Source organism: Dermacentor andersoni, chromosome 11, assembly GCF_023375885.2.
Source record: "Dermacentor andersoni chromosome 11, qqDerAnde1_hic_scaffold, whole genome shotgun sequence".
NCBI classification, from domain to species: domain Eukaryota; kingdom Metazoa; phylum Arthropoda; class Arachnida; order Ixodida; family Ixodidae; genus Dermacentor; species Dermacentor andersoni.
In genome coordinates this window covers 65,628,407-65,643,115 of record NC_092824.1, presented here as the reverse complement: position 1 = coordinate 65,643,115, position 14,709 = coordinate 65,628,407, and the positions used below count along the sequence as shown (strand labels likewise).

At 45.4% G+C, this 14,709-nt stretch overlaps 1 protein-coding gene across 4 annotated transcripts in view; it reads right to left on the bottom strand.

The window, feature by feature from the left end:
- The window catches only part of gpp (DOT1 like histone lysine methyltransferase grappa), a 64,815-nt gene extending 50,953 nt beyond the window's left edge, over positions 1–13,862 (bottom strand). For 3 of the 4 annotated variants that reach the window (XM_050168248.3, XM_050168251.3, XM_050168250.3), the window contains exons 1-2: positions 13,640–13,862; positions 13,280–13,320 (exon numbers count right to left, since the gene is read on the bottom strand). In XM_050168248.3, coding sequence (XP_050024205.2) covers positions 13,280–13,320; positions 13,640–13,708 — 110 coding nt within the window. In that variant the 5' untranslated portion in view covers positions 13,709–13,862. The remainder of the gene's footprint in view (positions 1–13,279; positions 13,321–13,639) is intronic. The other variant, XM_050168252.3, reaches the window with a different exon arrangement.
- Positions 13,863–14,709: the final 847 nt, after the last annotated feature.

Here is a 14,709-nt window from a genome sequence, read left to right as displayed (position 1 = left end):
CCCCAGCGAGCGCAGACGTCGCGCGAGCCGCACGCGAAGCAGAAGTCGCGCCGCTGGGAGCGGGGCAGACGACACGCCACTCCGCCGGCTGGCATAGGTAAGGAGGTCGTGTGCTTTCACCAGTTCAAGGTCGACAGGTGCAATGCCCCGAAATTCGCTATCAAAATAACCGGTAAGGGAGCTCAGAGGGGGGTGGGGGGTGGCGCCCAGGTCGCAGGGGGCAGCGGACGCGGGGAGGAACGAAATAAACGACAACCGGGAGCGCCGTACCGCGAGCGCCATCGGGAAATCGCGGAAGCAAGGGGGGTTACGTACCTCCAGAGAAACACAAACTACTGCGAAACTTGCCGCCAGGTAACAACACAACCCGGAATACAACTACGCGCCAACCACGTGCGCGTTAAAGAGGAAAAAAAAATAACGAAAAATTGCAGAACTGGATGGCGTGATAAAGAACTCACGGCATCCCTCTGCAAAACGGACCTCCGAGAAAAAAGTATATAGGTACGCGGAGGCGCGCCTCTAGACTACGCGAGAAAACTCCCCGGGAATGCCGCCGTCCGAGGAAAACAGGATGTTTCTTTTTTTGGCAGCGCGCGCGTGTGGGACGCGAGAAGAAAAGCATCCAGGTAACCAGTTAGATGCGTGCTCCTTGTCCTGTTACGTCCTCACCACCGGTAACCAAAGCGATCGCGCAAGGTCAACTTCCTGGCGCCAGTAAGAGAAACGGCGACGCGGCGACGAGTCGCGACGGCAACTTCCTTGATTGAGAACGCGCTGCCTGCAGTGCTGCCGGCGACGTTGCCAAGAGCCGCGGCAGTTTCGAGTTGGGAGTGCGTGCTGTAGATTACCTTGGGCTAGCACCCGTGCGTGCCCAGAACTAGTACCCGCGCCCAGACGGGCACAGAAACACACGACATCAACTGCTTGATGCCTTGATGTTTCAAGGAACACCAAAGAGCAGTAGTCAGGCGCTGTGCCTCTTCCGCTGGCAGTATTTCCTGTCAAGCGTGTATACATGTTTTCAAAACAAACACTACTACTTATAAAGATAAACGCTGTCAGTTTAGACTGATAAAGTATACTTTGAAAACTCTAGTTGTTAATTCTTGTGATAATGGGTTGATCGTAAGAGAAAATGGAGCTCAAAGTTACCACATTTTAAAATTTCGCGCTGAAACCCCTTCAGTACGTCAGCGTGACGTCACAAATTTCAAAGTATCTTTTGTCGTATTTGGGCCGCGTTGCATCAGAGAACGTTCGTAAACGTTGCCACGTTCAGGAATCTGGCTTCCGTGGAGCATAAAGTATTAAATCTTTACCGATAAACAACCTATACTTGGCCCTAGCAGACACCATCAAAATCAATGACGTCACAGCAAGCAGGTGCGGGAACTCCACGGCGGAGTCGCCACCTGGCTTTCCTTCTTTCCAGGTGTCTTATCGCGGCGCGCGAGAGGATTTTCTGGTACTGTAGAAGGGTGATTCACCAAATGCAGCTGGAATTATTATTTTAGTGCCCACTAGTGCCATTCACCTGGTGCTACATGGATATACTTGGTGGCATTAAAACTAACCGCGCGCAATGAAGCCCCCTCCCACACCACTCTTAATTACAGCCACACACACACACACTTCTAAAGTAGTTTTCCCACCTGAAATATGGCTGTTAAGTTTCCATTTCCACTTTTCCCCTTCCCCAGCTAAATATTTTATTATATTACTGCCGCAAACTTGCTGCATACACTGCAGCTACCATGATCACGACATTAGTTGCATTAAAAATGCGCAGAATTCTAAAATGCACAACTGCCAACCTGAAGATTTGGAAATTCGTAAAACTATCGTGTTAGGGAGGGGGGAGGGCGGGGGGGGGGGGTTGTGCGGCAGCACTTTCTTTTTTAAGGGATTTGCTTTTTGCAACAAGCTTACGTTTTCACAACCACAAGTGAAATCCGTGTCTTGGAGAGCAAAGAGCGAAATCTCCACTGGGGCACAATTTATTTCTACAATGATTCTGCTGTTGCTGACTTTGCCTGCTTCAGAAACTTCTCCGTGTAGGTTTGCTTAAAGCAAGTACTACTCTGGTGCCCCTTGACCATCAGCAGACTTTCTAATGTTTTCTTACACACAGATGAGCGAAACTCCTAGTTTTGTTCACAGTGTTGAATATTCTCTCACATTCAGCACTGCAGCGGGGAATGGAGAGAATACCCAGCATAACCATTGAAATTTTGTGGAACCTGAGCGACCCGCCAACACTTTGAACGCCTCCTAATTGCAACCGCTGCACGTCACACCTTGGCTCATTCAATATGTCGACTGGAAACTGATATGCTTGCAAGTTGGCAAACACGACTTCAAATGCGTCGACGATTGCTCCTTCTTTTGATTTGCCACTCTGCTGGGGTAGGATAGCAGGGAACGCCATAATAAAATTATGTATGCCGTTGAATAAAGCAGTTTCCAGAGCTTTTATTTGGGCAACTTCAGCCATATTGAGATTGACATCTTCTAGCGGGAATTTGTGGCGAGTGTAATTGCATGCTTCTGTAAAGTACATACGTACAGCAGAGAACTGCTCCCTCTCAATGCAGCTCAGTATCTCAACCACAGAGTAGGTTGTGCTGCCAATGACTATGTCTTCATCACCTTTCTGGTTCTCTGCAGCTCCATAGTCAACTTCCAGCAATGAATGACATGCCTTGACAACACCTGGGCACACAAATCTAATCAGGAGATCCTCGAAAAGGCGGTTCAAGAGGCCCCTCAGTACATGAATCTGAGGAGCCTGTGCCTGAAGAAGGCAGTTTGCCTTCTCGAAAAGCGGTATAACATTTTGGAGAAAAAGACAGCATGCCCTGCTTAGCTCTGATGACAAAAAATAAAACAGCCGCTCCTCACGGGTCCTGTGACTGGCTTCCCCAGAATTCTTGGTATGAAGTTTCAGTTTTTTTGCGTGAGTTCCAGAATGAGCTTCTTTCCTCTTTAGCGAGCGTTCATCGACGTAAGTGCTTTTTTTGCCCGAGGCCTGCAGCAGTTTTGTGAAGATGTGTAGCAGACTTTGGGGCCAATGCAAGATTCTTGGGGGTTTGTGAGGAAGTAATCGGAATTTGGTCATCATGATCATCAGCCTGGTTACGCCCACTGCAAGGCAAAGGACTCATACTTCATACTAATTTGGTACGACTACTGATTGGTACAACTACTAATTTGGTATGACTCCAAAAACAAGCTCTGCTTGTTGCACTGCTTTGTTTCGAATAAAAAAAAAAGCTGAGTAATGGTTTCCACTGGTCGAGCAGCCTAGACAAACACTTTCCCAACGGCAGCCAAGGTGTCTGCGAATGCTTCAACATCTTTCTGACCTGGGCGTCGGGCATTTTTTGGAACTTTTTAAGTCAATCTTTCCGCCTTGAGCTTTTTTCTAGGTAAAAAAAAATGCCAACCAAAGCCTCATCAACATTTACAGGAAAACATGAAGCTCCTTTTTGGGTGGCCAAGTTGATGAGATGGCACGGGCAACCAACCCCTATGAAACCTGGTTGAGCCTCTCTGAATACAGTAGAAACGCTGTTTTTCTTGCTGATCATGTTATTGGAATTGTCCGACACATAGCCAACAGGTTTCCAACAGGTAAATTCTGAGGCTTCATCTAACCAAATTTGCAATCTTGTGACCCGTCGCTTTCCCTTGGATTGTCCCAAGGCAAAGAAGGCGGCTTTCGACTCTACTCGTTTCTTTAAAGGGACACTAAAGGTTACTATTAAGTCAACGTGGACTGTTGAAATACCATCACAGAAACCTCGAAACGCTTGTTTCGTGCCAAGGAGAGACTTATTTTAAGAGAAAATGCGTTCTGAAGCGCCCGCGTACCTCTAGCGCAGTTCAAATCGCCCACCCTCCGATCGAGGAGTACTGACATCATGGTCTCATAGTGACGTTGCGCCATCGGTGAGTAGAACGGCGTCCGCAGACGGCGCTACGGCTTTTCTGCGCAAAACGCAAACGCGCGGCCAGAAACAGAGCCAAGACAGAGCCGACAGCAGAGCGAAAGCGGGAGTATGGTGGCTAGCGGAAGGAGAAACGAATTGCGTCCCACATTATGTCCCACGGCACACGGAGAGTCCGTTTTCGTTAAACTATAGGCTGCGGCGAGCTCGCAGCGTGGTCTGTGAGAAGTGACGAGCCTTTTCGCACTTGCAACAGGGCATAAAAAAGTGCGAATTGACGCAAAACTCGGCCTAGAAACGTGCTTCGCCACAGCCAGGGCTCAATACGACCCAAGCTGGCACGACCCAAATGTCGTTTCCCGCACCGCCACCAGGCGCCGCTACTATACCTCAAACTCCAGCGCAAGACGCCCATAAGCTGGTACTTCATTTTATGACGCAAACTTCGACGCTCGTCGCAATGGACCCTGACACCGACAGATTGGCTCGCGATGGTGGGCTCAACTTCAGCGATTTGAACACCGACGAGCGCGACCTGCTGCTGAGGGCTCGCACTGCCGGAGTCATTGCGTACTACGACGGCGGCCTCGACACCGGCTCTCCGGAGCGGGAAAGCAACGAGGGCTTCCCACGACATCACATGGACGTGGCATTCTCGCTGCTTGTTCCAAATGAAACTTTCGCGAGCCAGCAGAACCCTCACAGCACGACGCGTTAACGAAACTACTGAAACTCCAAAGCGTGCGCGGCGCAGAGTCGAGCGAAAACGAAACCTTTCGAACACCCATATTACTGAAGGGTAACCTCAAAATATTATTTTTTCTTAGAATCGAATAGACGTAGACAAGTAGCATTTTTTTCCATCTTATAATCAAATGAAATGATATTTTTAATACGAGTAGTTGAGTATTAGTAACACAAATTATGAGGAGTGCTTTCGTCATCGGGCTAGTACCGGAATGTCGCTGGGGGGTCTCAAATCGTGTCATGCATTTACCTCAATTTCTCGGTTACTAAAGCTCTGTTCGCGATTATATCGACGCCTTAGACGTTCTAGAACATTGCTCTACCACTTTAACTTGAGTTTCTGGTAACCTTTAGTGTCCCTTTAAGGAAATATGTCGCAACAATAGGGTAAAGCTGCGTATCCCTATTGTTACTGCAATCCACAGTGATCGAAAATACTTGCTGTTTAAGGGCATCCAGAAATGGAGTCTCTGCATTGGCGGCAATTTCCTGAACAGTTGACGTCGTCTTTGTTCGTCCATAGGCATAGAGTTTTGCTTCTTCGCACTTGGAGAACATCTTCCAGAAAAACGGTCCGGCATGATCGCTAACACTCAGCGTGATGTTGTGTCCAACTAAAATCGCTGTGGAGAGGCAGTCTGCACGAATCCCATCGAGGTCATCGTCACTGCGTACAAAACTTGCTCGGCTTGGCTGGCTGTTCGCGGCTCGCACGTATTGCTGATGCTTTTTTGAAGCGATGCGGACCTTGATGTCAGACTTGCCGCCACGCGAGATGTTCACATCACAGGCCCACGTGGTACAGAATCCGAACTCCTTCCCTTTCTTCGACAGCACGAAGCACACAAATTCTGCCGTGTACGATTTCAGAAACACTTGGAAGTACTGTTGGGGCTTCGAGCCCACGACTGCACCACGAAGCTGCTACAGGCCGGAGTCGCGCTGTGTCCGATGGGGCAGGTAGTCGCACAAAAGGCGAGGCATAAGAGTGGTGACATTGCATATGTCATCACAGCCTTTCGCTTCCCTCGGTCAGTAAAACGGTGCCTGACAGATGGAGCTACGGTTTCCTCCTCAAAATGCAAACACGCTGCCATGGAGAAACGGGGCCAAGACAAAGCGTTGTATTTGCTGCTGCAGCTGCACTTGGTCAAGCGGCGTGGACCCCTCGGAAATTCCGTGACATCACATGGACGTGGCATTCGCTGCTACTTGCAGTTCGAGCAAGTTTCGTGAGCCAGGAAAACCAGTACAGAACTATGCGATAATGAAACCACTGAAATGCAAAAGAGCAGGCGGCACAGAGTGGAGAAAACGAAACTTTTCGACTGATCGCGTCATTGTCAAGGGTACCGTTAATGAACTTTGTTTTCTTCTAAAAAATCAAATAGGATTGGACAAGTAGCATTTTTCTTTAGTCTTACAATGCAGTACAATTATTTTTTATTGTGAGTGGTTGAGTACTAGTCGCATAATTATATTGAGGAGTGCCTCCATTATTGTGCTAGTACTTAGATGTACCGGGGGACTGTTTAATCTTGTCTTGCATTTACCACAGTTTCTCAATTACTATAGCTATGTTCGCTATAATATAGACACTTCAGAAGTTCTCAAGCACTGAACTATCCCTTTAGCTTGACTTAATATTTGCCTTTAGTGTCCCTTTAAGAATGGTAACCATTAATTATTAGAGAATTACCATCCTGTATCATTAACATCAATTTGTAAACTCCTTGAACATGTAATCACATTGTACAATTTCTTGAAAAAAAAAAAAGAAACTCTATATTGACAAACCTCCAACATAGATTTAGGAAAGGTTATTCGACTGTAATGCAGTTAATTACAATAATTCATGCATTTGCAGATGCTCTGAATAAGAATGATCAAACTGATGGCATATTCTTAAGATTTTAGTAAGGCATTCGACAGGGCAATGGATCAAAAGCTAATTTCAAATCCCAAAGCTATTACTCTGCCCGATATACTAACTGCATAGATTGGAGATTGACCGAACTGAATGAGCGCGTTTCAGTGGAGGGAACTGATTCAAGCAGTCTTCCTGTAACATCAGGTGTGCCCCAGGGCAGCATTCCGTGGTCTCTGTTGTTTTTACTTTATGTAAATGATACTGTAAACGTAGTAAGCACAAATCAGACTGTGTGCTGATGCTTGTGTGTTGTTCAACGAAATTACTTGTACTATTGATCAGAATAAACTGAACTCATCTCAATAATAATAATAATAATAATAATAATAATAATAATAATAATAATAATGAAATGGTGTAAGGAACTTAGCATGGCTACAAGCCCTGAAAAAAAAAAATACATTTAATTACACTTATAAACTGGGCTCATCTTCACTAAAACAGATCAGCAGCTAGCTACACATTCCACGGCATTACAATAACTAGTGATCTTTCCTGGAACATGCATATAGACAACATTTGTTTTTATGCCTTCTGCAAGTTGTGTTTTTTAATACATAAGCTTAGGAATTCACTTTTCTGAGCTAAAGTTCACTTATTTCACGTACATATACCTAAAATATAATATTCTTGTGTCATATGGGATCCTTTTACTAAAGTTAATATCAATAAACTAAAAGTTATCCAAAGAACGGCTGTAAGGCTTATGTATGCTAAATTTAAGCTTACAAACTCACCAGGTGAGCTCATGACAGCCAAAAATATTGACACACTGAAAATACGATAGACAAAGAACCGTCTAAACTTTCTTTATTCCCTTCTAAATCATAAGTTCGCCCTTGACCCCAGAATTTAGTTATCTCCTCTGTCCATGAGACATACAAAACATCATTGAGCCCATTCTCCAACTTAACATTTTCCTAAAATAAACATGCTTCAGTTTTCATTTTTTCCACATACACTATCTGACTGGAACTGCCTAACTGAGCCTTATGAAATGCATGTGGATTAGACTTTTTATTTTGTGATGTACAATACATTAGTGTTACATATTCATTTTTGTTGTTTGTTATGATTGTGTTTTCAATAGTGTTATAAATATGTTTACAATCTTCACAATTGTGCTTTATAAGTATCTGCCTTTTGTTATGCGTGACTGTCCTGCTTAGACCACATTGAGGTCTGCAGTATGTATTAAATAAATAAATAAATAAATAAACAAATAAAAAAGACAGACATAATGGTATCACAAGGAACAAATGGAAATCGACCATGGTAGACTACCGGAGTGGGCAAATCAAGTAACATTCTTCTTAAATATGGCATGGAAAGAATACAACCACAGCAGACAAATAAAAGTCGGCAAGACTTGGGGATGGGCTGCTAGTATAATCTAAGCCTGAAATGGCACAGAAGACAAGGAACCGAGCATAAACAAGCCCTATAAATGTCACAAACTGAGTCAAATCACTCTGCTCTGTGTGCAACTCTGTCCATGCTACTTTTTAAGAGAATTACAAGGACTGCCTCAGTGGTGTAAGGCACTGATACTCATCAGAGAGATGGTTAGGCACCTTCTGTGTGAACACCCTTGTTGTGGTGCACAGGCTTGAAAACAGCTCCCTTGGACTAACACTGGCCTGAGTTGCCTCACTCCGACTGCTGATGTCAGCTGAAGTTGAAGCATGTCTTTTAAAAGCGTTGGAACTGTGCGAAAGACTAGTCGTCGTCAGTTTACCTTCTTCCTGCTTGTGTGGACAGAATCTTTTCATATCTTTCACCTATCTTTTCTATCTTTTCCGTTTTCCCCACTGCAGAGTAACCAACTGAACAATTATTCTGGTTGATCTTTCTGCTTTTCATCTCTCTCGCTCAGCTTCACGTAGTGCAAAGTGAAGCAAGAGAGTTTAAACGTTGTTTTTATGGAGATAGCTTAAGCTAACGTAAAGTGCTCAGTGATTCAAACGCAATAATCGGGCCACAAGGTGGCCGGTGCTTTTTGTGCCACCGGTGGGTGCTGGGGACACCGAACTTATGCACTATGGTGCGCAATGAAAGCGAGGGAATTTGTGAAGCATTGTGACTGAATCCCCCCCCCCCCAGCAATCACCCAACGCTCGCTTGTGCTGCAAGAAGTGCCAGCCGCCGTGGAGGCCGATTATTGCGTTTGAATCGCCGCCACTGTCTGCATGTTTACGGGAACACGTATACAAATGTAATGAAGTCACGTGGCCAAATATTGTCCCTGACACTCCTACACCGTCTGTACTACAGAAGGATGACGTTAACGATGTGATGATGAAAGCAGAGTATTATTAAATTGATGATGCTGGTTATGACACTTCAAGACAACTTCGCATTTTGTCTACTACATTGGCACTTTTAAATTCCATGGTTTCCCTGAAATATGTTTATCAATATTCCCCAGCTTTCTGGGACACCACAGGCTCAGCTGCAAGAAAGAAATGGTAATTTATAACCTGCCAAGTTACTATGTCAGACCATAATTTTCAGCTACCACTGCCATTAGGCTGCTAATCAGGTGAGATGCACTGTCAGATTTGACTGAATCCAGCGTTATGCAACATTTCGGCCACCCGGCCAGACTCACACTCACAGAACCAGCAAAGGACACCCTTATCTGCAGATTTCATAGGTTCACTTGAAAACTGTGCTTCCTACTCACATATTTCTAGCTTTGCCATAACCACTGTGGGTACCCAACTTCACCAGTTCAAAGCAAGCATGGTAAGAATTTTCTTTATTTTCTGAATTTCTTTTCCAGCACTGACCAATTCCCCCAAATTCTAGGTTTTCTCCTCATGGTGGACATCCCACTTTAGTGTCAAATTATTAACTTATTTTATAAGCATTTCTCACCCTTTGTACTTAAGTATAAACCCCATGCAAGCGATTTCTTGCGCGACAGCGACAAGCGACGCGCTAGAGATGGCTGTCGCGTTCGCTGGTCGCCCAGAAGTCAAACTCCAAGCGAGCGACCGCTTCGCGCGACAGCTCTCCAGTGTTGCCGGTATGAGGGGATCGAGTTAGCGCCAAACCTGGCGTGGCACTTGCCATAATTGTTTAAGTTAATTTGTTTGGCTGTACGAAGTAACGTAAAGTCTTCTGAAGGCCTTGCAATAGGCTTATTTTGTTTACATATCAAAATTTGGTAGTTTGCTCGTTCCGTTTGTATACTGAGAAGCGCGCATGTGCGCAAACCGGTAGTACGTCATTAATGTACATCCTGTTCTGGCTGCCTACTATTGGCTAGTCGCTCACAGCACATTCGGGCGACGAGCGACGGATTCTAGATTTGCAAAACCGAGCGATCGCGCGACAAGACCGAGCGATCTGTTCAAGCGACGGCCCGATCCGTCGCGCACAAAATCGAGCTAATGGGGTTTAGCCTTTACTATCATCAATTTACAAGCAAGAAGCAAGTGGGAGAGCTACAGCTTGGAAAATGTGTCACACTGTACTTTAGAAAAACTACAGGTGGTCCAAATTAATCTGGAATCCCTAGGCACAGAATTTCTCACAGCTTGCTAGTTGCTTTACAGCATTAAGTTTTCTCGTAAACCAAATTATTGAAAAAAATTAAGCAGAAACCATTGACAATCACTTTGTCAATGTAAACGAATGGTCCAAACGAACAAAATTATTCCAAGTTCAACCACCAACAAACCATGAAAATCGGTGAAAGAGGCAAAGCAGTTATTTGCTTTAAAACTATTTAAAAGAAAAGATTGAACTGACTTAATGACACACTGACTATCCAAGGTTAAAAAAGCAAAACAATAATCGAGTAAATTCTAGGGTAATACGTGCCAGAACCACTATCTCATTATGAGGTAAGCTGTAGAGGAGGACTCATGTCCAATCACATTTATTTATAATTGTTAACCGATGCACCACCAATATTCTTTTGTCAACATACCACAACCATCAGAACAGCAAGTTGGGCCAGTTGGTTGGGATTCATGGTAAGGGTTGTAACAGCGCTGTGTCGTCGTTTTAATCCTTCTGTTGCCCTTGTCTTGGTTGCACTGTTACAACCCTTACCATGAATACCATAACCAGCTGCTGCTTTACACACCTCACCTCCCAGACCAAAAACACTGAATGCTTATGTTTTCTAGAAAATCATGCCTGTTGGCTCAATGGTCTACATGTTCCAATTTTAATTTTCCCCACAAGGTATGTCAAACGAAATGGAAATTCAATAATTGATTTTTTTTCAACCTACACAAGTTTTATTAAAATCTGGTCAAACATGATTTCTCCTTGAAGTTCCAACCCTTCGTAAAGGGCAAGAATAGCAGGTTTTACAAAGCCAATGAACATTCCCCACTTAGTATGAACAAGTGGTCAAGATTTATATTATTATTATTACTCACATATGCTTCATTATCACTCAATAGTCTAGCAAGGAACGATATACTATACAATATGTTCAATGCTGGCCGGCCTTCAGTGAAGAAAACGGTGTGGCCTTCTTACAAGCCACATTTGCAGACGGTAGCTGTGACATTAAAAGGATTCTTTCCCAACTAAGGTACGTTCAAGGGCTCAACAAAAGCGGACATCAAGAAAGGCTGAAAATACAAAATACACTGTTCACACGCCTGTATAAATATTTGTCCAAAAAGGCGATAATTGCCTGTGCTATTTGTTAGTGAAAGTTACCAGAATGTCCAGAATTTTGGGCACCTGACAACCCAAACCTCTAATTTCCCTCATAAAACAAACAAAACTTGACAGGGGACTCTAGATTTAAGTAGTGGGCTGAAGATTTGAAGCAAGTCTTGAACTGCTTTTTTGCTGACATCTGCACACACCTTGCAGATCAGCTTAGTCAGAAAAAGCAGGAAGTACTACAAATAAAAATAAGAAGTATCCAATGTGCACATGCAATTATAGCCAAATGCACCCACGCAAGTGAAGTAAATAGAATTATGCCTGAAGGGCAACAAAACCAAGAATTAAACAGAGACAAATGTACATCAGGCACTGCCTTGAAGTACACCTGACAGATACAAGTCTTGATTTTATGCAAGACACATCAGATATGCATTGTGGTGAAATAAAAATCAACTAGTAGCACGTCTAAATATCAGCACAGACCTTTGTAGTCTGGATGGCTTCCTCATTCACGCAAGTGTCAATGACACCACGAAATGATAGAGCCTCTGATGCCATTACTGTTACAACAGCATTATAAACAAAAAATGCGTGAAAGAAAAAGAAGGCATACAATGGTATGCGTAATGCAGCCAGCAAATGTAAATGACCTTTCTGATAAGACCAGGACCTTGGTTTTCAGATTGGTGACATTTATGCGAGACACATAGGCACAAAAGTTGAATCTTTCGATACATGTTTCACTGTCGAAATGCGCATACATAAGTCTGAAAAGAAGCCATTCCTGTTAATTTTATTGCGACAGAATCAAGAACAACGTTGCGTGAAGTAATGCTGATCAGAATTCTCAAACGATCACGTCCTACAATTAACTGCACGTGCTATACCAATAAAATATGCACGTTTACTTTTTTTTTTCACGCAATATCGCCAAGTGCCTGCGGTTCTTTCTTTTAACTGCACCGAAATGTCGGCTCCAGATGTATCGACATTTGCAGGCAATTAGTATTCATGCCCCCCAGCAACTATCGCACACGTCAGCGTTCGCTAGGAAATGAACAAGCGCATAAAACAACAGCTTAGCCGAGACGCTTGAAATAGGTACGAACGCGACACGCACGTCTGCACAGTAACACGAGAAACTGAACTCGGACCGTGAAGTCAAAACCAAAACAATCGGACGATCAACCATTTCTCCACGACACCATTGCACAAGAGGACGACGACATCGACGACGGCACAATGAACGAAAAAGAAAGAAAAAAGAAAAAGAAAGAACACTTTTGTACTTTTGCGAGGCGATGGAAAAAAGAAGGCTTTTTGCACTTCTGCGAGGCGACGGAAAAGCAGAGATCCGCGACGCTCGCTCTCTGGGCGGTTTTAACAGGTTCCGTGCGGGCCACAGGCGAAGCAGCACACCACTATCGAACGCGAATCGAGTTCTCAACACCCCGTCAGAAAGCTCCGCCGGGAACAATGCCGCCGCATGCAAGCAACGAATCACACATCTGCCGTAATTTACGCTGCACTCGGCTTTACGGGCAGGTGCGCCCGAGCAGATACGTGAGCGACGCCGCACAACGATAAGAACAAAACAAAATTGGAAGGCCGGCGTGCGCCAAGTTGCTGCGCGCAACAGTGTATCGTCACAGACGAAAAGACACTTTTCTTTACGATCGGCGACGAACGAACGAGGACAGGTGCAAATGTCGCCTGTTGCAGCGTTACCAAGAGCTACGTTCGTGTACTGCCTGGAGCAAGCCACGCGTGAAGTCAATCACCTGCGCGAGTCGCGGTGATGTGCGACTACCACCACTCCACGCACACAAGCTGTGCACATTGCTGAAAGTTCGCACGCACGCACACACGCGCGCGCGAGCAAGCCGATCCGCACACTGCTGGCGTAGAAGGCAGCACACGGAAACCGAGCGATAAATAGGTGAGGTGACGACAGCATTGCGAACTTTGGATCGAGCACCGATGATTCGCCCGCTGAAGGACTCACCGTATTGTCTCGACGATTTCGATGGCACCGTCATGCTTGTCCTGCGAATGGGGCAGAGAGAGAAAAAAACACACACACACATAAGACACGGGCATCATCTCGTCGTGCCCGCAGAGCTCTCGCAGGCAGTCTGAAACAAGCCGATGAGACGACAGGTAATTGCTCACGTCGGCATGCGCAAAATTGAAGCCCAACGCTACGACGTGCAGGCGGGCACGTATCCACGACGCTCCTTTCCCAGTATCGGAGCTCGGAAACGAGCTTAGGCCTAAGCCTCCAATGGGACCCGAAGTGCAGTAGAAAGAAGGGCTACTACCCCTCGTTCACACGCTATTTTTGCTCTCACTATAAGGTACTCACCGAGGTGGAGAGCGGCCAGGGGTAGACCGCCGGCTCGGCACCGGCGGGGCTGTGGAGCCGTAACTCCATGAGTGCTTAATCGACGACCTCGGGTCGCCCGAAGACGACCGCGGCGGTGCGCAAGGGCCGACGGCCATGGACTGCCTCCATGATCGCAAACGCCATGTGTGATGGGTCGTCACGTGACGGACCGCGTCGGCACGCCATTGGTCGGCGTGCATCCCAGCCCCCTTCCGCTCACTGAATAAAGTAACTAGAAACGCACTTCCAACATCAATTTGTAAACAATCTATGCAGCCTTTTTTGACTACTTACCGATGGTCGCGCCCTCTGTTAGGCATATACAAAAGCATTTTTAGTTTTTTAAATGTAATTTATTGTTAGATGTATTTACGCTAGGCGACAGGTAGTCATTGTAAGGCTTGCAGAGCGGCGCTTGACTCGCGTTTGAAGTTCCAAATTTCGTACGGTGGCCGCACTATGTTGACTCCTTGTCCAGTTGTTTCCTTTTGCAATGCGCCATGTGTGACAGACGCAAAGGAAGTGTTTACCGTGGAAGAATTACGCAACTTCACCTTTTAGCGGGTCTTTTGATCGCTCGGACGATTCTTAGCAGCGAGAGGCGCTGTATACTTGGTTTATTTCGCAGCTCTCACGAACGAGATGAGGCGATGCATAAACGCTCTTTTGCTCTTGTCTGCTTCTCGCCTAGGAAAGGCGACCTGAAGGTCATATTCCGAAATAGTGTGCCCGGGGATCTCGCAACGCCTACAGCTCGCTGGAAATACCGTGAGCGTTTGCAAAGCAACGCGATGGAGCTGGAATAGTAGCCGTTTACATAGCTGCATATTTTTTGTGCTGACCCTTGACCTTATCGGCTTCGCGAGCGCTCTGGCATTTTTCAACAATAACGCCGAAAACAGTAAGCCTGTCGCTTGAAGGTGCGTGTCGTACACCGAATTGCGCCCCCAATTCGTGGTCAGGCAGCTTGAAAATGAATATGAAAAACGGCACATTGGTCTTTTTGTTGCCTTAGAGTAAATATAAAGTTCATAATTTTGAGGATTATT